This window comes from Entelurus aequoreus, linkage group LG13, assembly GCF_033978785.1.
Source record: "Entelurus aequoreus isolate RoL-2023_Sb linkage group LG13, RoL_Eaeq_v1.1, whole genome shotgun sequence".
NCBI classification, from domain to species: domain Eukaryota; kingdom Metazoa; phylum Chordata; class Actinopteri; order Syngnathiformes; family Syngnathidae; genus Entelurus; species Entelurus aequoreus.
The window spans coordinates 69,463,149-69,490,577 of NC_084743.1; the positions used below are offsets into that span (position 1 = coordinate 69,463,149).

Sequence of the window (27,429 nt, forward strand, 5' to 3'; positions counted from 1 at the left end):
ACTTAAAAATAAAGACAACTTCAGATTGTTTTCTTTGTTTAAAAATAGAACAAGCGCATTATGAAAATGTACAAATCATAATGTCGTTTTTTTTTTTTTACACTTAGATGTTACGGTTAATAGTATTCTACCTTTATTTCTTGTTATTTATATTTTCTGAATAAATTATGTGATAATGTTCATCAGTCAACTCATTGGTGTTCATTTTCCAATCTATAAAGATATTTTTTTTTTAATCAAAATTGAATTACAGGATGTTATTTATGTATTCTGATCATTTTCCTCGACTGATGTCCGAACATCATGTGGTTTATTTTCTACATATGTAGCATCATCTACAAAAATCGGGGGCCGGACTGGTAAAATCACGGCACGATTACTTAAAACTAAAAACAACTTCAAATTGTTTTCTTTGTTTAAAAATAGAACAAGCACATTCTGAAATTGTACAAATAATGTTGTTGGGTTTGTTTTACACTTACATGTTGCGGTTAATAGTATTCTATCTTTATTTGTTGTTATTTTTATTTTCTGAATAAATGATGTGCTAATGTTCATCAGTCAACTCATTGATGTTCATATTCAATCTATCAAGATAAAAAAAAAAAAAATATCAAAATCAAATTACAGTATGTTATTTATGTAGTTTGATCATTTTCCTCGACTGATGTACTAACATCATGTGGTTTATTTTGTACATATGTAGCATCATCTACAAAAATCGGGGGCCACATAGAGAAAAATCGACTCCCAAGTGGGCCGGACTGGTAAAATCACGGCACGATAACTTAAAAATAAAGACAACTTCAGATTGTTTTCTTTGCTTAAAAATAGAACAAGCACATTCTGAAAATGTACAAATCATAATGTTGTTGGGTTTGTTTTACATTTACATGTTGGGGTTAATTAAATTATATCTTTATTTGTCGTTATTTATATTTTCTGAATAAATTCTGTGATAATGTTCATCAGTCAACTCATTGGTGTTCATTTTCAATCTATCAAGATACTTTTTTTTAATCAAAATCGAATTAGAATAGAATAGAATAGAATATATCTTTATTGTCATTGTACATTGTACAACGAAATTGTATGCAAAACTAATTTAGTGCAAATTCATAATAACACATAAAAACATAAGAACATAGATAAATAGATAAAAAGAATTACAGTATGTTATTTATGTAGTTTGATCATTTTCCTCGACTGATGTACTAACATCATGTGGTTTATTTTGTACATATGTAGCGTCATCTACAAAAATCGGGGGCCACATGGAGAAAAATCGACTCCCAAGTGGGCCGGACTGGTAAAATCAGGGCACGATAACTTAAAAATTAGACGAATTCAAACTGTTTTCTTTGTTTAAAAATAGAACAAGCACATTCTGAAATTGTACAAATCATAATGTTGTTGGGTTTGTTTAACACTTACATGTTGCGGTTAATTAAATTCTATCTTTATTTGTCGTTATTTATATTTTCTGAATAAATTGTGATAATGTTCATCAGTCAACTCGTTGGTGTTAATTTTCAATCTATTTTGTACATATGTAGCAGCATCTACAAAGATAAAAATAATTGCTATGGCGACATCCAGTGGACACATTTAGAACAGCTGTTTCTTTCATTCAAAAACTTCAGGTACATTTTTATACTTAGCAAACTCATCCCGCAGGCCGGTTAAAACCTGTTCCCTCGGGCCGTACACTTGACATCCCTGCTTTAGGTATTGATCATGTGGTTATGGCCTTCAATAACAGCATATAATAAATGCTGGCTGCTATATTTGTTCATTAGCACCACAGGATGTTGCATTGCAAAGGCTGAGCATAAAGGAGAATCTTTTATGCTGGCAAAGACAGATAGTTCTGGTGTGTAGTGTGTAGCCAGAGGGCTTGAAAAATCTCTCAGAGGCTCATTTACGCAAGAAAAATGCTCCTCGTCGTTCTAATTTGTCACCAGACTTCCTCCCCTTTTCTGAGAACTGCTCTTTCACTTTGCATCACCGCCCCTCCACCTCTCTCGCTGTCAGCCGGACGACAGACGGCATTTTTCAGGAGGCTAATTATTTAGCAGCACAAATGTTACTCCGGGGTTATAATAAAAAAAAGAAAACAGTAGAAAATGTAGTCGATTTCCCATTAAAAGGAAGCGTTATATCTCAGTTGCAAGAGCTGGAGGTACGGTTTTCATGTTACAGTCCGCTTGCATTGGGGCAAAGTGTGGAAAGGATAAGCCAAATCCAGCCGTTGGGCTGGAGTCAAGGCTTGACTTTTCAAAGAGTTTGGCATTGTTCAATCTTGATGAAGGTCTAAGCCAGGGGTGTTCAAACTTGTTCCACCAAGGGCCACATACAGAGCAGGTAGAACCATTTAAAAAAAAAATAAGAAAAAGCAACTAAAACCAAATATATACAATAAAAGACAGAACTCTGTCAGGTTTGTGTTGTAGGCTAAAAAAGCACATTATTAGCTATTTAGCTTATTTTTAGTTAATAGTACGACATTTTTTGCTTTTTGGCATTACATTACATCAGTGGTTCTTAACCTTGTTGGAGGTACCAAACCCCACCAGTTTCATATGCGCATTCACCGAACCCTTCTTTAGTGAAAAATACATTGTTTTTTTTTTAAATTCAAGACAAAGTTATATGTTTTAGGTAACACTTTAGTATGGGGAACATATTCTAAATAACAAAGACTTAATTTAGAGTTATTTGGTTCGGGTCAGGGTTAGAGGGTTAAGGTTATAATAAGGCCATGCCGAATAAGGCATTAATAAGTACTTAATAATGACTAGTTAAGAGCCAATAATTTACTAATTTGCATGTTAAAGGCCTACTGAAATGAAATGTTTTTATTTAAACGGGGATAGCAGATCCATTCTATGTGTCATACTTGATCATTTCGCGATATTGGCGTATTTTTGCTGAAAGGATTTAGTATAGAACAACGATGATAAAGTTCGCAACTTTTGGTCTCTGATAAAAAAAAGCCTTGCCCCTACCGGAAGTAGCGTAACGTAGTCAGTTGTTCGCCTCCTCATATTTTCCTATTGTTTTCAATGCAGCTAGAGCGATTCGGACCGAGAAAGCGACGATTACCCCATTAATTTGAGCGAGGATGAAAGATTCGTGGATGAGGAACGTTAGAGTGACGGACTAGAATGCAGTGCAAGACATATCTTTTTTCGCTCTGACCGTAACTTAGGTACAAGCTGGCTCATTGGATTCCACACTCTCTCCTTTTTCTATTGTGGATCACGGATTTGTATTTTAAACCACCTCGGATACTGTATCCTCTTCAAAATGAGAGTCGAGAACGCGAAATGGACATTCACAGTGACTTTTATCTCCACGACAATACATCGGCGAAGCTCTTTAGCTACTGAGCTAACGTGATAGCATCTGGCTCAAATGCAGATAGAAACAAAATAAATAAATCCCTGACTGGAAGGATAGACAGAAGATCAACAATACTATTAAACCATGGACATGTAACTACACGGTTAATAATTCTCAGCCTGGCAAAGCTTAACAATGCTGTTGCTAACGACGCCATTGAAGCTTACTTAGCAACCGGACCTCACAGAGCTATGATAAAAACATTAGCGCTCCACCTACGCCAGCCAGCCCTCATCTGCTCATCAACACCCGTGCTCACCTGCGTTCCAGCGATTGACGGCGCGACGAAGGACTTCACCCGATCATCCGATCATCCGTGCGGTTGGCGGCTAGCGTCGGCTAGCGCGTCTGCTATCCAAGTAAGTCCTCCTGGTTGTGTTGCTACAGCCAGCAGCTAATACACCGATCCCACCTACAACTTTCTTCTTTGCAGTCTCCATTGTTCATTAAACAAATTGCAAAAGATTAACCAACGCAGATGTCCAGAATACTGTGGAATTATGATATGAAAACAGAGCTATTTTGTATTGTTTTCACTGGGGTACCGATACTTCTGTTTCACTGGCTACGTCACGCGCATACGTCATCATCCCAAGACGTTTTCAACCGGAAGTGTAGCGGGAAATTTAAAATTGCACTTTATAAGTTAACCCGGCCGTATTGGCATGTGTTGCAATGTTAAGATTTCATCATTGATATATAAACTATCAGACTGCGTGGTCGGTAGTAGTGGGTTTCAGTAGGCCTTTAATGAGCAACTAATTAATGGTGAATATGTTCCCCATACTAAAGTGTTACCATGTTTTTTTACTGGTGCACAAAATGAACCGTGCATGAACATCACCTTGTTCAAAGAACAAAACCAACACAGTGCATAAACTCACAACAAATTACACACCTGCAAATCAGTCAAATGTTGCCGTATCCGTAATACGCCGATAGGGAGAAGTGTGTATTTACACGATGAGTCGGGTGTGTTTTGACCTCCGCTGAACCCCAGAGGCCGACTCACCGAACCCCTAGGGATTCGATCGAACCCAGGTTAAGAACCACTGCATTACATCTTACACTACATTTTTTAGGTTTGACTTTATTTTGACTATATGCTTAAGGGTAAACCAACTCCAGCCGTGGGCCACAAATTGACCCCGAGCCACACTTTGGACACTCCCTGGTTTAGGCTTTACAGCAGGGGTCAGGGGGCCACATGGACACAAATCTACTCCCAACTTGTCTTTTAGTAGTAAGTAAGCAAACAAAGGCTCCTAATTTAGTCTGCTGACGTATGCACTAACACAGGGGTCACCAACCTTTTTGAAAGCAAGAGCTACTTCTTGGGTAGTGATTAATGCGAAGGGCTACCAGTTTGATACACACTTAAATAAATTGCCAGAAATAGCCAATTTGCTCAATTTACCTTTAACTCTATGTTATTATTAATAATTAATGATATTTACACTTAATTGAACGGTTTAAAAGAGGAGAAACCACGAAAAAAATGACAATTAAATTTTGAAACATAGTTTATCTTCAATTTCGACTCTTTAAAATTCAAAATTCAACCGAAAAAAAGAAGAGAAAAACTTAAAAAAAAGAATTTATGGAACATCATTAGTAATTTTTCCTGATTAAGATTAATTTTAGAATTTTGATGACATGTTTTAAATAGGTTAAAATCCAATCTACACTTTGTTAGAATATATAACAAATTGGACCAAGCTATATTTCTAACAAAGACAAATCATTAATTCTTCTAGATTTTCCAGAACAAACATTTTAAAATCAATTCAAAAGACTTTGAAATAAGATTTAAATTTGATTCTACAGATTTTCTAGATTTGCCAGAATAATTTTTTTGAATTTAAATCATAATAAGTTTGAAGAAATATTTCACAAATATTATTCGTCGAAAAAACAGAAGCTAAAATGAAGAATTAAATTAAAATGTATTTATTATTCTTTACAATAAAAAAAAAAAAATTACTTGAACATTGATTTAAATTGTCAGGAAAGAAGAGGAAGGAATTTAAAAGGTAAAAAGGTATATGTGTTTAAAAATACTAAAATCATTTTTAAGGTTGTATTTTTTCTCTAAAATTGTCTTTCTGAAAGTTATAAGAAGCAAAGTAAAAAAAAATAATGAATTTATTTAAACAAGTGAAGACCAAGTCTTTCAAATATTTTCTTGGATTTTCAAATTTTATTTGAGTTTTGTCTCTCTTAGAATTAAAAATGTCGGGCAAAGCGAGACCAGCTTGCTAGTAAATAAAAAAAATAAATAAATAGATGCAGCTCACTGGTAAGTGCTGCTATTTGAGCTATTTTTAGAACAGGCCGGCGGGCTACTCATCTGGTCCTTACGGGCTACCTGGTGCCCGCGGGCACCACGTTGGTGACCCCTGCACTAACATATTGTGTTATTCATCATTCTATTATTTTGTCAAAATTATTCAGGACAAGCGGTAGAAAATGAATTATTCATCTACTTGTTCATTTACTGTTAATATCTGCTTACTTTCTCTTCTAACATGTTCTATCTACACTTCTGTTAAAATGTAATAATCATTTATTCTTCTGTTGTTTGGATACTTTACATTAGTTTTAGACCGGTATTTTTTTAGAGGCGGTATAGTACCGAATATGATTCATTAGTTTCGCGGTACTATACCAATACCGGTATACCGTACAACCCTAACTTGAATTCCAACACATATGATGTGTCTTACCTGTAAGGTTGCTCGCCTGTATGAGTCCTAAGGTGGCGCGTCAGGTTGGCAGAGCGTGGGAAGATTTTACCACAATATCTGAAAAAAAAAAAATATAATACCAACATTAGCTAAATAATTTAGAAACCCTCTAAAATTCCCCCCGCCAAAAAATTAACGATAAATTGCTATGGAGGCTGCTTTCCTTACCTGCAAGTATAGCGCTCCTTGCCTTTGCGCAGCAGCGTCTCAGGGAGCGCCGAGGGTGGCGCTCTGAAGTCGAACATGGAGGGCACGGAGCGCAGCAGGTCCCCGGACTCTGGCTTCAAGGAGCTAAACGTCTCCAGCTTCTCAGCCATGTTCTCGATAGCCGACATCTAAAGAGAGACACCACACAGATAAGACAGGATGAAACATTTATTCATAACTGTGTTTCCTTAACATTCGCTTGTTTCGTCAGCACGCCACAAATACAGTACATTGTGCGCCACCTGCTCGCCCTTGCTCATAAACACATTATAACGGGACTGTCTGTGAAGGTAGATCGCTGTTACAACTCTGTATCGTAACTTTGCTTTTTTAAATTTTTATTTATTTATTTATTTATTTATATTTTTTTTATTTTTTTTAATATTTGTCCGGTCCAGCTTCTCAGGTAAATCATATAGTTGATGTAGATGCCCATATCGGCTGTTCAGATTTACTTTACAAAAGAGAAGTGTAGGATACTTCTCTTGTTGCCTTATTTGTATTTGACTTCATTAAATATATTTATATTATCATTTGGTGCAGCCGGGCCGGGGAAGGAGGGGATGGAAAGAGAAAAAAAGGAAGACAGAGGGGGAAATTGTGGGGAAAAGAGGGGAATAAGACAGAGAGACAAAAACAACAACAGCAAACACAACAATAACAACAACAACAACAATAGAGCATCAGCAAATACTACATGTACAAATATGATGGTAAAAGTGATATCAAATAAGCAGTTAGCGAAAATAAAAAATAATACAGAAATGACAATGAGCATTATTACACTACAAATGGAGCAATACAAATACCAATAGAAATAGCACTATTGATAATGAACAATACCAATCATGTACCATTATTATCAACAATACAGTTGTTCAAATGCAACAATACATATACGTAATGATAACTAGAGATACGAAAGAATGCAGAAAAATGGAGGGGAAGAAAGAGAAGCAACCTATATTAACCTTGTAGATTGTTATAGTAACATTAGGTTAAGCTTTGTTAGTGTGCCATGTATTACCCGGTTTACCCTAGGGCAACATCGTTAATATATGTTTGATGAAACATGATAATGTGCATGAGTGTATGTGTGTATATGTACTTGTATATGTACAGTATGTGTATATGTATGTTTGTACAGTGAATGTATATGTACAGTATGTGTATATGTACACTACCGTTCAAAAGTTTGGGGTCACCCAAACAATTTTGTGGAATAGCCTTCATTTCTGAGAACAAGAATACACTGTCGAGTTTCAGATGAAAGTTATCTTTTTCTGGCCATTTTGAGCGTTTAATTGACCACACAAATGTGATGCTCCAGAAACTCAATCTGCTCAAAGGAAGGTCAGTTTTGTAGCTTCTGTAACGAGCTAAACTGTTTTCAGATGTGTGAACATGATTGCACAAGGGTCTTCTAATCATCAATTAGCCTTCTGAGCCAATGAGCAAACACATTGTACCATTAGCACACTGGAGTGATAGTTGCTGGAAATGGGCCTCTATACACCTATGTAGATATTGCACCAAAAACCAGACATTTGCAGCTAGAATAGTCATTTACCACATTAGCAATGTATAGAGTGTATTTCTTTAAAGTTAAGACTAGTTTAAAGTTATCTTAATTGAAAAGTACAGTGCTTTTCCTTCAAAAATAAGGACATTTCAATGTGACCCCAAACTTTTGAATGATAGTGTATGTTTGTACAGTGAATGCATATGTACAGTATGTGTATATGTATGTAACTTTGCTTTTAACACACCTCAACTTTGCTTTTAACACACCTCATAATGCACCTGGTCCACCAGAGCATAAGAAGCTATAGTATGTCTGTGCATAATTGTTTTATTTTGGTCACTTTTTGTTTGTCCCACAGCAGCCACTAAAATGACCATGGCCATGCATGTAAAAGCCGAAGAATACAGGGGCCATTTTGATGTTTTTCATTCTCAAAAGCACGTATAGATGAAAAATAAAATTGTCCTGCATGTCAGGATTGCAACTGTTTGCTCTTTTATTGAACTTTTTATGTTTTTATTTTTATTTTTTAAATAGCATATTTGTAATGTACTGTGGGGCCCTTAAAAAATAGCTGCAGGCCACAATTTGGACACCCTTGCCCTATACCAGTCCTTCTTAAATAGTGGAGCGGTTTCCCATGTGATGGTGGGGTAGAGCAGTGTTTTTCAACCTTTTTTGAGCCAAGGCACATTTTTTTAATTGAAAAAATCCGGAGGCACACCCCCCAGCAGAAATCATTAAAAAAATGAAACTCAGCAGCCGATATTGACGGTAAAAAGTCGTTGTCGCAATTGTTGGGTATGACTTTAAATGTTCCAAATAAACTGAAACTGAACGTTACATGTTAAAATTGTGCTGTTTTGGTGCGGGTTAAGCAGATATTAAGGGGATTTGTTCCGCAAAACGCTTTACGTCACAGAACCAACTAAACTCGTATTCTGAGGCACCACCGTAACTATGTCTGGGACTTTTTGGGGGAAGTTTTTAGGGTTGTTTGACAGAACTCTCTTGGAGACAGACGTTACAGACACACTGGAAGAGTTAACGACTGCAGCCAATCTGCTAATGAAGCCCAACAGTTGCTTTCATCAGATATCCCCCCGAAGAATTATGTGCTCTTGTCCACGCCGCATGTGCGCGGACGGACAAGAAACTATTTGCTGCAAGGTGGTCATAGCTGATTAATTGCCACCCATGTGTGTGAACGAGAAAATATATGTGTGTGTGTGTGTGTGTGAGGAATGTATTTGTCATGCATGTGAGAAAGGCCAGTGTGTGTGTTTGTACTTAAAGGCATGTATGTTGTTTGTGAGTGTGAATGTATATGCCAAGTGTGTATCCGTGTGTTGTCAGGTCCTTTCTATGTGTGTGTGTGTGTGTGTGTGTGTGTGTGTGTGTGTGTGGAGTGATTCATGTCCACTGCTGGGCTGTAAACCATTCGGTGCACAATGCGGGCAGACAGCACATTCGTCAATATGAAAGATGTTGACATTACTGATCAAGGGCCAGACATGGGTAATAATGATATCGCTGTGCTGAAAGGGGCGGTTGGGGGGAGGAGCAGGGCCGGGAGGGGAAGGCAGAGGGGTGGTGGTCCCAGTAGAGCACTGGGCCTGACAGGCCATACCCTCCACACGCATACACACACACACACACACACTTTCCCCCCTCCTTTTAAGAAGGAGGCCCACTCAAATTTGCATTATTTCGCCTGCATTGTATTTTCAGCTTGTTCTCATTTCATCAACGCACCGAATCAGCGGCGATTCGGGTCGTCTAGCAAAGCCCTGCTCTGACTCTGACATTCCATCTCCTGTTTTCTCCCGCTGTCACGAGCCGAGATGGAGAAGATGGCGAGGAAGCATGATGAAGAACACGATGATAGGGGGGGGGGGGGGGGGGGGGATAGATGGAAGAAGAAAAAAGTGGAAGAAAAAAAAGAATAGAGGTTTAGAGAAGCTGATGGATGACATTGAAGCCCACGTAGGTGAGCGAGTGATGAGGAGTGATGGTTGAGAGTAAAGTTCCTGACTCGACTTTCCCACTGCTTGGCTTCTCTCCATTCATAAATGGAAATACAGAAGGACAATATTTCAATTTCACTTAATAATAATGATGCATATTAGGTGTATTCAAAATAATCATCACAGTGTTGATCCGTGCCCTATAATAGGTTAAGGAGCTCAATAAAAACTCACAAAAAAAACATCTCCCAAAACGTGATGAGGATAATAGTAATTTTCATGTTTTTTTTTCTATTTTATCTATGTTTCTATGTTTTATCTAGTGTTTATCTAGTGTTTTTCATGTTTGTATTTCTATTTTAATTTTCTATTATATATTCTAACTTTTTATTTTATTTTTTAAAACCTTTTTAAATATTTTTGTAGCACTTTGAGATTTTAACAAATGTAAAGTGCGTTACAAATGTAATTTGTTATTATTATCATTATTATTATTAACTGTACAATAAAAATTACAAAAAATTCTCAGTGATAGCAGCTCTACACTAACCGCACTCATCAATCTTTACTTAAAGAGTAAAAAAAGCCCTTATGTGTGTAACAGTGTGCACGTGTACATATATAAACTGAACTGTAAATTGTATTTTAAGAACAGTATTATTCTTCTAAAATATAGATTTGTACTTAAAGTGATTACATTTTTCTAATATCAGTTGTGTTCAGCAATTTGTTTTGTTTAATTTGTGGGTTAATTGCAAACAACTGCATGTTTATAAATAACAGACCTATTGGTTTTGGGCCATTAAGTGCCATGTCACGTACCCATTAAATAAAATGTATAAATACACAAAAAAAATAAAATACACCATATTTTAAAATGCATTAATCTGATTACATTTTCAGTAAATACAATTCAAAATATTAATTTAAACTATCTTGAAATCTTGCTGTCCATTCCTCGCGTCCGAAAATGTAACTTTACCATCATAACTTCAATCCTTCATAAATTAGGGACGGGAATCTTCCTACAACTCACACTTCTATTCGTTCCTGGTTCTTGGAGTGACAGTTCGATTCAGATTCGAATCTCGATTCGTTGCTGGTTCTTAGAGTGACAGTTCGATTCAGAATCGAATCTCGATTCAAATCAATTCTCGCATTATACTGTATCATTTCGTATAGAAATGAAAAGGTTACAAAAGCTCCTCTTGAATGCTAACGTATAACATACATGTAAGTGTGGAGATGGCCCAAAATCGTTTTTTTTAATTATTCTTGATATTTAAAAAAAAAAAAAAAAAAAATATATATATATATATATATATATATATATAAAATCAAGCACACCTGTGAAATGAAAACCCTTTCAAGTGACTACCCCTTGAAGCTCAAAGAGAGAATGCCAAGAGTGAGCGAAATAGTAATCAGAGCAAAGCGTGGCTATTTTGAAGAAACTAGATTATAAAACATGTTTTGAGTTATTTCACATTTTTTTGTTAAGTACATAACTCCACATGTGTTCATTCCTAGTTTTGATGCCTTCAGTGACGATGTCCAATCTCAATAGTCATGAAAATAAAGAAAACACATTGGAATGAGAAGGTGTGTCCAAACTTTTGGCCTGTACTGTATATTTATGTATGAATGTATATATATATATATATATGTATATATATATATGTACAAATTGTAGTTTAGATAATTTATTTTAGTACTCCTATCAGATTTTTTTTTGCATATTTGTGTTACTCCTAATTCCAACTATGCTTTTATTTCCCTAACATTTTTTTTTTAAATGAGAGATGTCCGATAATATCTGAGTGCCGATATTATCGGCCGATAAATGCTTTAAAATGTAATATTGGAAATTATCGGTATAAGTTTTAAAAAGTAAAATGTATGACTTTTTAAAACGCCGCTGTACAAAGTGGCACACGGATGTAGGGAGAAGTACAGAGCGCCGATAAACCTTAAAGGCACTTCCTTTGCGTGCCGGTCCAATCACATAATACCTACGGCTTTTCACACACACAAGTGAATGCGAGGCATACTTGGTCAACAGCCATACAGGTCACACTGAGGGTGTCCATATAAACAACTTTAACACTGTTACAAATATGCGCCACACTGTGAACCCACACCAAACAAGAATGACAAACACATTTCAGGAGAACATCCGCACCGTAACACAACATAAACACAACAGAACAAATACCCAGAACCCCTTGCAGCACTAACTCTTCCGGGACACTACAATATACAACCCCTGCTACCCCCCCCACCAACCCCGCCCACTTCAACCTCCTCATGCATGTCCCAAATTCCAAGCTGCTGTTTTGAGTCATGTTAAAATAAATAATGTACTTTGTGACTTCAATAATAAATATGGCAGTGCCATGTTGGCATTTTTTTCCATTACTTGAGTTGATTTATTTTGGAAAACCTTGTTACATTGTTTAATGCATCCAGCGGGGCATCACAACAAAATTAGGCATAATAATGTGTTAATTCCACGACTGTATATATCAGTATCGGTTGATATCGGAATCGGTAATTAACAGTTGGACAATATCGGAATGTAGGATATCGGCAAAAAAGTCATTGTCGGACATCTCTAGTTTAAATTTAGTACAAATTTAAACTCTGGTCGAATTCGGTCACTCTAACATATTACCCTCTCAGATTAAAAACAATACATACACCACAAGTCACATAGTCCACTGACATTACATTTCTTCATTCTATACTAAAAACTCACTCCTGTTACTCAAACGAGTCATCATTGCCTGAGTAAACAAAAATGAAATAAAGTTGCTTGAAATGAGCCAATACACATTTTGAGTAGTTCTGATCACATTTTGAGGTGACAACACTTCCCCCAGATTTTTAAGGTCATTTTGAGACAATTACAACAAGCAATTACTAATAGGACTAAAGATGCAAAGGAACTGTTAGCTAAATCTGGTGCACCTATCTTTTCCTTGTGAATAATGTATCGTGCAAACTAAACAATCAAATACATGTTTGAAATACATTTCAACCAACAACACCGATTGGTTGATTGGCCCTTCTATGGACGAGGGACAATTAGAAACCTTTAACCACAAATTCAGACTTAATGATTGAGGTGTCCTTTTTATGGATTAGGTTGATTCCGTCTATTCTATTATGTCACAGTGGGTGTCATGTTCAGGCGACCTACAATAAAATCCATTAAAAGTTATTTTCTAGGGTCATAAACTCCATTGCTTTGTCCAACAATCCCTTTTACATACACCTTACGAAAACCCCTTGTTATTCTGCCTCGGGCGGAGTGTAAGCGTCTGTGAACTTGCTTGTTGCCGCAGCGTCGCTGTGGGACCAGCACTTGATTGGCTGTCTTCAGAAGTCAGTGATAATGCGAGGGGCCTCAATTAGTGAGATGCATTCTCAATTGTTGATCTTTATCAGCAACCAGATGTTTGGAGAGGAGCTAATTTAACCCCCCCCCCGCCCCCTGAATCCAGCATCCCAAAGAGACTGTTACCCTTGGACAGATGTAAGTAACGCGGCCCCCACTAAACACCTCCACCGCCCCCTTAAGTGCAAGCTCATTTGGAATAGCTGTGCTTCGTTGTCTGCACAAGCAAACATCCAAAAGTGATGTCCAGGGTGTAGCTCCGCTGGAAATCCCCGCTTTTTAGCCTTTAATTGGGATCTAAACTATATCTAGATGCAAAAAATGTCAACAAATTAAAATAATTAAAATGAGGGGGAAACACCAAAAACATAAGTCATGTGATCAATTCATTCCCAAAAGGGGAGTGTGTACATTCAAAAACAAGTTCATAGGGGGGAGTCAATTGCCAAAAATTTTGTATAATTGTAAATAAACAAGTTTGGTCAAAGGTACACTGCAAAAAGTCAGTGTTCAAAAACAAGAACAAAAAATACATAAAATTACGAGTATTTTATTTGAACTAAGCAAAATTATCTGCCAATAGAACAAGAAAATTTGGCTTGTCAAGACTTTCCAAAACAAGTAAAATTAGCTAACCTCAATGAACCCAAAAATACCTTAAAATAAGTATATTCTCACCAATTATAACTGCACTACTATATGAGTACGTATTTTCTATTGTTTCATAGAAAAACCCCCCAGCAAAGTCCATTTGGCTGTCATCTGTTTTAATTATGAGACACAATTGTGTCAAAGTCATGATTTTTTTTTTCATGCTTCAAATAAGAAATCATTACTTTAAAAAAGTAGTTTTATACTTGTGAGTGTTGATGACACAGCTTTGCAACAGTTGATATTCTAGTTTCAGGGGCAGCACGGTGGCAGAGGGGTTAGTGCATCTGCCTCACAATACGAAGGTCCTGAGTAGTCGTGAGTTCAATCCCGGCCTCAGGATCTTTCTGTGTGGAGTTTGCATGTTCTCCCCATGACTGCGTGGGTTCCCTCCGGGTACTCCGGCTTCCTCCCACCTCCAAAGACATGCACCTGGGGATAGGCTGATTGGCAACACTAAAATTGGCCCTAGTGTGTGAATGTGAGTGTGAATGTTGTCTGTCTATCTGTGTTGGCCCTGCGATGAGGTGGCGACTTGTCCAGGGTGTACCCCGCCTTCCGCCCGATTGTAGCTGAGATAGGCTCCAGCGCCCCCCGCGACCCCAAAGGGAATAAGCGGTAGAAAATGGATGGATGGATGGATATTCTAGTTTCAAGCAATCTCCGCTACAAGCTGTAATATCTTACTGAGATCATTTAGGGCCAAAACCCTTAAAACAAGTAAAACACTCTAACATAAAATCTGCTTAGTGAGAAGAATGATCTTATCAGACAGAAAATAAGCAAACATCACCCTTATTTGAGATATTTAGATTTCAGTTTTTGCAGTGTACTCTACTAAAATTGCACGAAAACCAAAGTTAAGCATGATGTCACTACATTTGTATCTACACTTCAGCACAGTTGTTGAGTTGAGTTGAGTTTGTGTTTATTTCGAATTTGCATGCACACAACATGATACATCACAATTTCCAGTTTCTCTTATTCAACACGTTCGAAAAGGAGTAGGAAGAAGCAGAGCTTATTTAATCCTACCCCTTTTCCTTTACATAGCGGTCGCTAAAACTTGTGTTCACTTCCTGTTCTCAATTTATTCACAATATACTCCATAACTAATAATATTAGTGACATAACATGGAAAATAATGAGTGTGTTGGCTGCTATGTTCAATACGACTAAGTCAATTTATTGTTCTTTTTTTATTTATTTTTTTAACTTAGTTGACGGTTAATAATGTTGGAAAGTAACTTAAAACTAAGAGTGTCCAGATACAACTTTTTCCACTTCTGATCTGATACTGATTTTGGAGCCTTGGGTATTGGCCAATACCGATATTGATATGATACGTTATCAGCACAAATCACATATATTTGTTATCATTTTGTAGTGTGGTATGCCAGAAAATGTTTAAAAAGTGAAATGACTCAAACAGAGAAAAACAGTAGGTCTGATAGACACTAACTTATTTATTGTTAACTGTTTGGAATAGGCTTCTGTTGCCTTTAGGTTGAGAGTTAATTGTTTTGTTTTTTAGCAATATCTAGTGGCTATAATAAATGATTACATTATTTTAACCTCTTAAGGCCCAAGCTGTTTGTTTACATGCTTTTTTTTTATTTGTCTTTGCTATTTGGGCTTATTGGACCCTAATTAGAATAAAAACTAAAAATCATATTTTTATACGATGTACTTAGTCCATAAGTACACAAACGTGTACTTCATGTGTAGTGACATGCACATTTTTATTTTTACACTTTTTTTCCCCAAATTCCATTGTATGTTGTATTCTTCTGACACCACCAGATGGCAGTATAAGTGTCCATGTGTCGGCATAAGACCCCAATTCAGTAGTGTACACAATTTTGGAAATAAGAGCTAAAAGGCGCTGTCCACACATGTGGCCACTAAGGCCTATAGAGGTTTTTAAGTTCATGGACCAGTGTGTTGAATGATGCGGACACGTTTGTTACTGGATACTTTCTAATATGCTTCTTCCTTGGAGACTTTGTATGTGTGAGTAATACGCAACTATAATTATTTCATACCTGTTTATACTGACGAATGCCATGTTTTAGACTGCAATATTGTTCACGTATTTCGTATAGCTAGCTTGCGTGCTATTGTGTGCTTCGCTGTTGTGTTCGCTCCCTTGTTGCACAGTCCCGAAAGTTTTTAAGCCAAAAGGTAAAAACACATGAAAAACAAGAGGGAAACATTAAAGAACATAAATGAGGATATACAAGAGCACAAAGCTGCTGCCACCAGCTGCCGCTTCAGCGGCGCCATTTTTACTTACAGCAACAAAAGTAAAACGCAAAATCAATATCTGGGATCTGATATAATTCAATACTTGATTTTTTGCTGATATCGGACCAATTTCCGATATCAATATCAGATCTGGGCACCCCTAATTCTAAACCATTGCAAACTGCAAACACTCTAATTAAAATATATCGTTACATTATTACCATTTTGATATGGTCAATCAAATGTAGTTGATGCCAGCAAATTTGGGGATTTTTGGTCGAAAAAACAAACAAACATTTTTTTTTTACATTTTTATCTAAGTTTTCTCTAACAATTAGCTTTTTTGCAGAAAACTCATCTTAATCATCCTTAGTCAGGAAACGTTTTTAAATACCATTGGTGCAACAGTACAGGTAACCTACTGTATGGTCGGATATAATCAATACCATAATGCGGGGGTCAGCAACCCGTGGCTCTCTGTAGTGCCTGTAGTGGCTCCCTGGAGCATTTTTAAAAAGTATTGATAATGGAAAAAGATGGGGGGTAAAATCATTGTTTTGTTTTAGTATGTTTTTTGTTTGAGGACAAACATGACACAAACCTTCCCAATTGTTAAAAAGCCCACTGTTTTAATATGATTGTGTGTATGCTGCACTGATGAGAGTATTAGGTGAAAATCGTTTTGTCCTACTAATTTCGGCAGTTCCTGAACTCACCATAGTGTGGACTGTGACGCAGCAGTTTGTTTACATGTAAAATCTTCCACTACTTCTTTGTCTCATTTTGTCCACCAAAAGTTTCATGCTGTGCTTAGTTGATGTTATTGACTTGTTGGGGTGCTAATCAGGCATATTTGGTCAGTGCATGACTGCAAGCTAATCCATGCTAACATGCTATTTAGGCTAGCTGTATGTACATATTGCATCATTATGCCTCATTTGTAGGTATATTTGAGATCATTTAATATCCTTTACTTGTATCCTCTTTGTATATAATTTAGTTTTGCATGTCTCATGACACACTGTATGTAATATTGGCTGCATTTCTGATAGTTGTTTGTGTGCCATGTTGTTCCAGACCACAGCAAACATTAACTAACTTGCCAAAGATTGTAATAAACCTATTAAAAGAAGACAGCCTGCTGTTTCCTTTAACTTGGACACACACATCTATACCTTTGGCCATTAAAAGTCAGTCATTTTCTAGGTGTTATCTCACCTTCTGAGTAGCCTCTGATTTACTAATGGTTTCTCATGTTGTAAAAATGTGTAGAATAAATATTAAATTTCAACATTTCTGTCAACGAAGAGGCCCTGCGATGAGGTGGCGACTTGTCCAGGGTGTACCCCGCCTTCCGCCCGATTGCAGCTGAGATAGGCTCCAGCGCCCCCCGCGACCCCGAAGGGAATAAGCGGTAGAAAATGGATGGATGGATGTCAACGAAGATTTACTTCAGCCTGCGACACATAGTAGGCTATTATAGGTAATATAGACACTTACGCCATGTGTTGCCTTCATTATAACACTTATATACGGGCTTTTAATTTGCCTACGCTCATATTCTTTTCAGACAGATTTGTTTTTTGTATGTTTGGTCCAATATGGCTCTTTTAACATTTTGGGTTGCCGACCCCTGCCATATAGGGACACCCCTACTTACAACAGTGTGAAATATGACAGGTCAGTCAGGTGCCAGAAAGCATTTTTGATGTGTAACAAGGTGTAACACGATGCAAAGCTTGTTGGCTTGTCTTCAAAATAACATCACATTTTCCATGCATCAATGTTGGTTGAAAACTAAACTTACCCAAGTGTTCTGATCCGGCAAACGAAACTGAAGGGTGAGAAAAAAGAGCAGTCAAAACCAGGACATGGTTAACGCATCACCATCTCTAGATTTGAAATATGTGGGCAACAGGTATCAACTTGGTATGTTATGTCATGATGCCGGAAATATAGGTGGCTCTAATAATACCCAACACTTCCTTGTGCTCAATAAACATGTTTCAGCCGTTTAAGAGGAGGCCATATTTCTTTGCAATAAAATATCCTGCCAGGAATTAATATGTTGAATCACAAAAGGTAACAAAAAGTTCCAGTTCCTAAGTCCCTTTTACCATATGTCTCAGGGAGTGAGTCAGGTGACAGCAAGCGAACCCCTTTAAAAGTATACAGAAGGGCCCCTCGACTGGTCTCTCTTGGACCCACCCTAGCCTGGTGTTTCTGGGAATGATTTGTGTGTCCAGACATCATAAAGTCATAAAGACGGTCTGAGCACACTGTTAGTGTTTCGACTGATAGGACACCTCATTAAGGCATGTGGGACAACCATGTGGCCGCCGCAGCAGTCGGGGACTAGGGGGACGTAAATCAGGCAAATGAAACAGCTTGTAAAAACCAGACCTGAAACGGTTAGAAAAAAAAATCATAGGCCTGGGAAAACGATGTTTTCACTTTCTGATAGGCCCTTCTCACCCGCAATAGAGACTAATGAAATGAACATCAATACAAGGCAGACCTGGGCATGTTAAGGCCCGGGGGCCACATGCGGCCCGTTGAGCTTTTCAATCTGGCCCGCCGGACATTCCCAAATAATTTTTTTAGATGTTTAAAATGGAAAGTGTAGCTGCCATTATGATGTGCAGTGATGTTTTCTAATGACCGTAAGTCTTCAACTATACTAAGTATTTCAATGCTTGAAATCTGCGCTTATGGATGATATACTAGTTACTAGAGATGTCCGATAATATCGGAAATTATCGGTATCTGTTTTTTTTATTATCGGTATCGTTTTTATTTTTTTATTTTTATTTTTTTATTTTTATTAAATCAACATAAAAAACACAAGATACACTTACAATCAGTGCACCAACCCAAAAAAACTCCCTCCCCCATTTACACTCATTCACACAAAAGGGTTGTTTATTTCTGTTATTAATATTCTGGTTCCTACATTATATATCAATATATATCAATACAGTCTGCAAGGGATACAGTCCGTAAGCACACATGATTGTGCGTGCTGCTGGTCCACTAATAGTACTAACCTTTAACAGTTAATTTTACTCATTTTCATTAATTACTAGTTTCTATGTAACTGTTTTTATATTGTTTTACTTTCTTTTGTATTCAAGAAAATATTTTTAATTTATTTATCTTATTATTATTATTTTTTTAAAAGGACCTTATCTTCACCATACCTGGTTGTCCAAATTAGGCATAATAATGTGTTAATTCCACGACTGTATATATCGGTATCGGTTGATATCGGTATCGGTAATTAAAGAGTTGGACAATATCGGAATATCGGATATCGGCAAAAAGCGATTATCGGACATCCCTACTAGTTACTATGGTAATCTAATTAGTTGCTATGGTCATCTAATTAGTTACTATGGTCATCTAATGAGTTACTATGGTCATCTAATGAGTTACTTAGGTCATAGTTACTATGGTCATCTAATTAGTTACTATGGTCATCTAATTAGTTACGATGGTAATCTAACTAGTTACGATGGTAATCTACGTCACAGCAGCTCAGACGAGGCACCAAGCAGTGTGGGCGCGAAGCGTTTCCACAGACGCTGAAGGAGATTTTCACAACAGAGTTCTAAAGCTTAGTGATATATAGAATAGAATAGAAAGTACTTTATTGATCCCTGGGGGAAGTCAACAAATATCAGATACATCAGATGTTAGGTGGGTTTATTTTGTACCCTTCGCGTTCATATTTCACTGTTTGTTGCATTTTTGTTGCGTTTCACTTGATTGTAAAATATGTCGATCGAAAGGGGGTGTGACGTTCATATGTTGTCAATATTCAGTGTTTTATCGTTCATAGAAAAATGTAAAAATTCCATTACGTTTTTTAAGGCGGTCTGTCATAACGTTTTTAGCATTCAATCAGACATTATTGTGAGGTTTTGTATTACTGTTCCTAAAAATAGATATACCGGCCCCCCAGACACATTTTGTTCTCTAAATGTGGCCCCCGAGTCAAAATAATTGACCAGGCCTGATACAAGGTGTGAAAGATACACTGGAACTTCTTGGATACAAAGGGGTTGGTAAGAACTCAAGGGTAGCACATACTACATAGATGTTTGAGTCAAAATATCGTATTTTCCGGACTATAAGGCGCACTTAAAATCCTTTTTTTTCCTCAAAACTCGACAGCGGGCCTTACAACCCAGTGCGCCTACTGTAAGGAATACGTTTGGTTGAGTGTTAGAATAATTATGTGTAAGTTATCACACAACTCTTATGCTTAAAGGCCGTTGCTATAGTTATTATCAATTGCGCTGAAGTTGTACTTTTCTATCTGTGCAAAGCGAGTCGTCTCGTATCAGTGTCTGTGTCCTGCTGACTGCCAAGGGTGAACATCGAGTGCCGTGACGCAGACAGAGCAGAGACAGGGCGATATCACGAGTGTCAGCACATTTGCATTTCATTAATAGTCATGTATTGTGTCTAACTGGGGCTGCTGAGATTACCCCCTTCCTTCAGCAGCAGCTTCAGTGATGTAACCAGGGACCTCCCAAATAAATAGAGGAGCATGTGGGCAGGATTTTAGAGCGTAGGTTAGTTCTGTAACTAGAGTACAGCCCAAAAACGTCTCTCCTCATTGAGCCAAACTGAACTCTGTCCCTGCATGATTCCTTGCTTCTTGTCTGTTTAATAGATGTCATCAGTGTTTGAACCTTACCCACCTCGAAGCAATTTTATTTGGTACATGGTGTAATGATAAGTGTGACAAGTAGATGGCAGTCAAACCTAAAGATAAGTGCAGGCTGCACCGTTTGATGTGCTTCAACATAGGAGTATTATTATGGTGTGTGCATAAGGTAAGACATATTATCTGTAGGGATGTCCGATAATGGCTTTTTGCCGATATCCGATATTCCGATATTGTCCAACTCTTTAATTACCGATACCGATATCAACCGATACCGATATCAACCGATATATACAGTCGTGGAATTAACACATTATTATGCCTAATTTGGACAACCAGGTATGGTGAAGATAAGGTACTTTTAAAAAAAAATTATAAAATAAAATAAGATAAATAAATTAAAAACATTTTCTTGAATAAAAAAGAAAGTATAACAATATAAAAACAGTTACATAGAAACTAGTTATTAATGAAAATGAGTAACATTAACTGTTAAAGGTTAGTACTATTAGTGGACCAGCAGCACGCACAATCATGTGTGCTTACGGACTGTATCCCTGCAGACTGTATTGATATATATTGATATATAATGTAGGAACCAGAATATTAATAACAGAAAGAAACAACCCTTTTGTGTGAATGAGGAGGGAGGTTTTTTGGGTTGGTACATTAATTGTAAGTGTATCTTGTGTTTTTTATGTTGATTTAATAAAAAACAAACAAAAAAAAAACAAACAAAAAAAAACGATACCGATAATAAAAAAAACGATACCGATAATTTCCGATATTACATTTTAACGCATTTATCGGCCGATAATATCGGCAGGCCGATATTATCGGATATCCCTAATTATCTGGCATTTTGTTTCGCAATATTATGCAAAATAAACTTTTCTTACCTTCTGGTACCTGCTGATCTGTATTTGGGATCTGCATAAATCCTGAAAAATTGTGCGCATCTGCCTTTGTAGTCCGTGACGACGATCGATAAGCTTCTTCTTTTTCTCTATCTTCTTGTTATGTGACATTCATCCTCCGCTATTGCCATTTCTAATATAAAGTAGTGTAAAGTTCATACTTATATCTGTCAGTAAACTCGCCATGAAAGCGCTAAAACATACCGGTGTAGTGAGTTTACATTATTCACCCAAGGAACTTTAGTTATTAGAGTTCCGGTCGGACGGTTTTTCACGGGACACATTTCCGGCCTTGTTGTTGTTTCGGGATGAGGAGATGCTGCTCTGTTATTGATTTAAGTAAAGTCTGAATGTCATGAAAACAGTTAGCTCCATCTTTTGACACTTCTTCCACTCCCGTCCTTGCACGCTACACCGCTACAACAAAGATGACGGGGAAAAGACGCTGCCGAAGGTGAGCCACATAAATAAGACCGCCCACAAAACGGCGCATCCAGAAGCGAATGTCAGAAAGCGGCTTGAAGACGATCTGTAAAACATCATCTATGCAACATTTTGACAAAAAAAACACCATTACATGTTATGTAGACCACAAGGAAGTGTTTTCAATGTAGAAAAAAAATAAATAAATATGACACCTTTAACCTCTAAAGGCCTGAGTGGCCACATGCGTGGACAGCACCTTTTAGCTCTTATTTCCAAAATTGTGTACACTACTGAATTGGGGTCTTATGCCGACATATGGACACTTATACTGCTATCTGGTGGTGTCAGAAGAGTGTAACATATAATGGAATTTGGAAAAAAAAGTGTAAAAATAAAAATTTGCACTTCACTACACATGAAGTACACGTTTGTGTACTTATGGACTAAGTACATCATATTAAAAGATGATTTTTAGTTTTTATTCTAATTAGGGTCCAATAAGCCCAAATAGCAAAGAAAAAAAGCATGTAAACAAACAGCTTGGGCCTTAAGAGGTTAATACGCCCTATAATCCGGTGCGCCTTATATATGGAAAAAAAATAGAGCATTCATCGGCAGTGCGCTTTATAATCCGGTGCGCCCTATGGTCCGGAAAATACGGTATGCCAATCAAGTAAATGACACATTCTGATTTGGTTTAAGGAGACTTATTGATATTTTCTCTTATGTTCTAGTGTGCAGTCAAAACTAACCTGTGGATGGAAGAGGAATCCCGGGGCTGGTCGCATGTACTTGTCTTTCAGCGTCTCAAACGGATCACTCATTCTCCTCTTCTCAACCCTGCTAATAATAGATTTCTATCAGCTCTTAACACATATATAGCTATTGAGTTTGCAAAATGAAACTAAACAAGCAAAATGGCAAAGCATTTTAGTTCAGTTCAGATCGGTACACTTTGGGGCTTGAAAGTGGGTATGGTATCAATTACATATAATGGTGACGTTTTAAGGATTGTGTGCTATGCTGGGGCTGCATAATTCACTACACTTTAATAACTTTCATGATTGTCTGCCACTATTAAATGAAGCGATATACAAATCAAACTCTTTCGCAGCCACGGCGGCAGTAGTGCTTCTCGTCTTTAAGCCGCCAACGCCAAAGGCCATTGTGTATGCGCACAGAGCTCTGTTACCTCATTGACCGGCGACTGCTGTGGACACCTGCACAACATCATGTTTTGATTGTCACCCTGACAGGGCTAATGGCTCGCCATCGTGCTAAATAGAGTCAAACACAGAGTGCCAGCACCGCAACTCATTGGAATTCATGCACCCCATCTGCGCTTGTGTATGAATTCAGGGAATGTGCATTAAAGAACTCTTATACAATAATACAATTTCCATACACTAAAAACATGAAGAACTCTTATACAAGAATACAATTTCTATACACTAAATAACACTATCTAATAGAAAAGCGCTATATAAATCTAATCCATTATTATTATTATTATTATTATATTTTAGTTTTTTGTCATTTAACATACATATTTAACACTAAAAACGATCAAATGTATGATTAGGGTCAAGTGGGGTCCTCTAATTGATGATGTTTGGACACGTGCGGAATGTGGCTGATTTTTTTATGATTTCGAAAAAAACCCATAAAAAAACCCCAGATAAATAGAGCTAAAGGCATTATACAATGAGAATTAAATAATAAATAAATAATGAACAAAAACACAAAGATTTTTCCAGTAAATATATATACACCCGTAATGTTTATTTAGCCCTTTTATTAGACTATTTAATTACAAATTATATTATAAGGTCACATTCATCCCCCCACTAGCGCAAGTAAACTGCCTACCTGTAGGGATGAAAATTAGCTAATGCTAATCACTAGAATTTATATAGCAATACCAATGTGAATTAAAGCTGCGAGCAGCGTTGAACGGGCCCTCGCCCCCGTTGCACCGTGGGGTTTACGCGAGTCGGCTGGCACGCATGAAGCTTACGGTCACGTCCGTACCGATGCCCTGACCCAACACCAAAAATTCCAGGACCCCTACACCCTACGCGCCTGCACAATATGGGGACTTTTGTGCACGTTAAGGGCCTCAAAAAGGCATCAGAACATATAAAAGAAAAAACACAGCAATTTCAATAGGCCCTTCGCCATTGTCGGGTTTGCTCCGCTGCTCGGGCCCTAATAAAATGAAACAAAATAGGATAAGATAAGACACAATAAAATAAAAAACAATAGGATCAGATAAGATAAAATAAAATAAAATAAAATAAAATAAAATAGGATAAGATAAGATAAAATAAGGTAAGATAAGATAAGATGAGATCAAAATAAAGTAAAAATAAAATAAAATAAAATAAAATGCGATGAGGTGGCGACTTATTTATGCTGTACATAAATATTACATTACTTAATAAAACTACTGCAGTAGTTAGTAGTACATTCATAATGTTATTAAACACGCCAAATAATGGAAGACGAAGACCAGGATGGCCGACTTCCCGCTCGTTTTCAGGTATGGGTTCCTGAGACTTTTATGTGCGTCTTGCCATGATAGACGTCTTCAGCGATTTTCTTGTGGAAAAGGTGGCGATAGAGAGCCAATTTGGAAATTAAATTTTCGGGACCCCTAAAATATAGCATTTTTTGCCATACCTGACGCGCCTGTAACATTTTTGTGCATGTTAAGGGCCTCAAAAAGGCATCTAAACGTATAGAAGAAAAAACACAGCAATTTCAATAGGGTCCTTGCGGTGCTGTGCTGCTCGGGCTCTAATTAGCATCAAGATAGCGCATCTTGGAAAAGTGGAGTCTTATTTTACGTTCGAGCCTTTTCTATCAGGTATACATGCTTTGTGTGCATGGGACATTGAAACATTACCAAGAAGCAGTTTGGCTGAGTGCTGCTAGAGTGATTATTTCCTTGCCAAGTGTTTAAGCCTGTGTTTAGCCTGGCCATGATGTCACGAGCAGCCAAGGTATCTATATAGTAATACACAGTTTACTTTTACATGGTTCGATATCCCCGGTAGTTGCTTATAAAAGTACTGAATTCAGTACCCATCCATACCGACCCTTGGGAAACAATGTTTTCGCTAACATAATTTAATAATCGTGATTTCCATATTGATTAAAATTATTGTGATTGTTATTTAATCGTGTAGCCCTCCACTGTGTCCAACTGAACTAAACTGCATTGCTTAGTGGGAACAGGTGAACCACTGTTAATAACAGTACCTGTAGATGGGGTCCATGAAGAAAGGAGTTGGCCTGGCATGTTGTAAAGAGTTATCAGGCTTTGGAGTTTCCATACCGGCCTTCCTATCTTCATTGCCTACGCTCTTATTCTTTTCATCCTCTTTTCGGCCCCTAGTCCCTAGACTGAGGTCTAGAGGCTGATCCTGGCCGGTGGAAAGCGATGCCTCTGGTTTAGAGGACGAAAGCGGGCCGGGTTTCTCTTCCTTTCGCTTAGTGGTGAGGTCAAACGGGGACTCTGATGAAGATTTGTTCTGAGCCTTTTTGCAGCCATCTGCCTGCAACTGAAGCTCACCCTTAAGCCCGGAAGGTCGGACATCCCTGTCTTGGAAAGGATACATGGGAGGAGAGAAAGCTGGGAAGAAAGGCAAGGGGAACATGGAGGGATAAGCCAGGGACCCAACCTTTTTGTCCTGCAGGCTGCTCAGGCCTGTGGAGCCAAAGTACTTCTCAGCAATGGATGCAATGGCCTTTATAGAGTCATTCACAGCCCCTGTAACAGCTGTGTGCTCGTCCAGGGAGGAAGGGGTTAGGGACGGTCCGGCAAAGTTTTTATCAGAACCGCTGCTAGTCAGGCTGGGGCTCTCGGGGCTTCCCTCACACAGCTTCCGTTTGTGGCTTTTGCCATTTTCCCGGGCAGCACCCCTATCCCTCTCAATGTCCATATCGCTTTCTAGCTCAGAGCTCGACATACTTTCTAGATCACTCCCGCTGGGTGTGCTGACGTCGTCCAGATCGCTGCTTTCCGACTGGTCACTTTGCTTGTTGCGCAGCTTCGTCGAGGACAACAAGCTCTGGTTGTGAAGTTCTGAGGCTGCGATGTGACTTGCGGGAGAACTCCTGTCCTTATGGAGGGCCTTGAGGAGCTCTCTGGACTCCTGAGCTCCAGGGCTGGGAGGCAACAGTGGACTCTTACTCAGGTCTGCAACAGCAGTGCGAGTTGCTTGTCTAACAGGGGAAGAGGTGGCAGGAATGAGTGGTGGTCGGTGGTAGAGTCCAGAAGGGAAAAGACCAGGGAAGCTGAACGGGAACGCTGGCGCGGCGGGGAAAGTAAGCCCGCTATGATGTCGGCTAGCACCGAAGTAATCAGCCAATCCGGCGCTGCTGTGGCCCATTGCCAAAGCTGATTTGTCCATTCCAGGGCCTCCAGGGAGTGGCATACTCTGGGCGAACAATCCCCCTGCTGTGAAATGGTTTTTCCCTTCACAGAAGCGCCGGTGCTTGTTCAGGGACGAGGTGGTGCTGAACATCTGTCCACAGTCCTTGCACTTGATCTGCGTTCGGCAGTCTGCATGCATGCGTTTGTGGCGGCACAGGTTCGAGAACTGGGTGTAGGACTTATGGCATACCTCACCTGCAGGGGCACAGAGACAGAGACAGGGACGGTTTCAGGATGTGGCACGCACAAACACACAAAAGTACACAACATTACATCACGTAACCACTTCTATTTAGCATGGGGTACAAAGGAAATGCAATGCAAAAGGCTTATGTTCCCATCAATATCATGACAATGAGGAGGTGAGGTGTGTCCAGATCCTGGTATTGTAACGGGTTGACAGTGTGAGTCCGTTGTTGCCACTCATCACCTGCACATCAAACCAAGTTCCCAGGCATCTTCAGCCTCATTGTGTCCCAGGGACTCACTCCATAAACAATTACACACACACACACACACAACACAGACTAAGAAGGAAACACACAAAGGCATGCAGGCACACTGATACACACACACACATTCCTAGGAGCTTTAAGTACAATGGCTCTATTTTAAGTTTGTGAAGGAAGCAGAGTTGAATGAATCCTATCCTGCAGTCTGGTTCCCAGCACAGGTCCTCTATCGGTCCTCTTGCCCTCCCTCCTACCAGGTCTTTCCCATCACCCAGCTCCCTCACCTTGTCCCTAAGCTGGGTCCCTGTCATCCTGTGGTCAGTGACCTTCCCACAGTCGACTCAAGTATGCTCAAGTCAGACCGTCTGA

The 27,429-nt window shown here is 38.3% G+C and overlaps 1 protein-coding gene across 11 annotated transcripts in view; it reads right to left on the reverse strand.

Moving 5' to 3' along the window:
* The window catches only part of mecom (MDS1 and EVI1 complex locus), a 388,765-nt gene that overhangs the window by 21,287 nt on the left and 340,049 nt on the right, over positions 1 to 27,429 (reverse strand). For 6 of the 11 annotated variants that reach the window (XM_062068340.1, XM_062068339.1, XM_062068343.1 and 3 more), the window contains 5 exons: positions 25,432 to 26,803; positions 22,920 to 23,010; positions 17,957 to 17,983; positions 6,321 to 6,487; positions 6,132 to 6,209 (listed from right to left, as the gene is read on the reverse strand). In XM_062068340.1, the coding sequence (XP_061924324.1) occupies positions 6,132 to 6,209; positions 6,321 to 6,487; positions 17,957 to 17,983; positions 22,920 to 23,010; positions 25,432 to 26,803 (1,735 nt within the window). The remainder of the gene's footprint in view (positions 1 to 6,131; positions 6,210 to 6,320; positions 6,488 to 17,956; positions 17,984 to 22,919; positions 23,011 to 25,431; positions 26,804 to 27,429) is intronic. The other 5 variants (XM_062068346.1, XM_062068345.1, XM_062068344.1 and 2 more) reach the window with 1 other exon arrangement.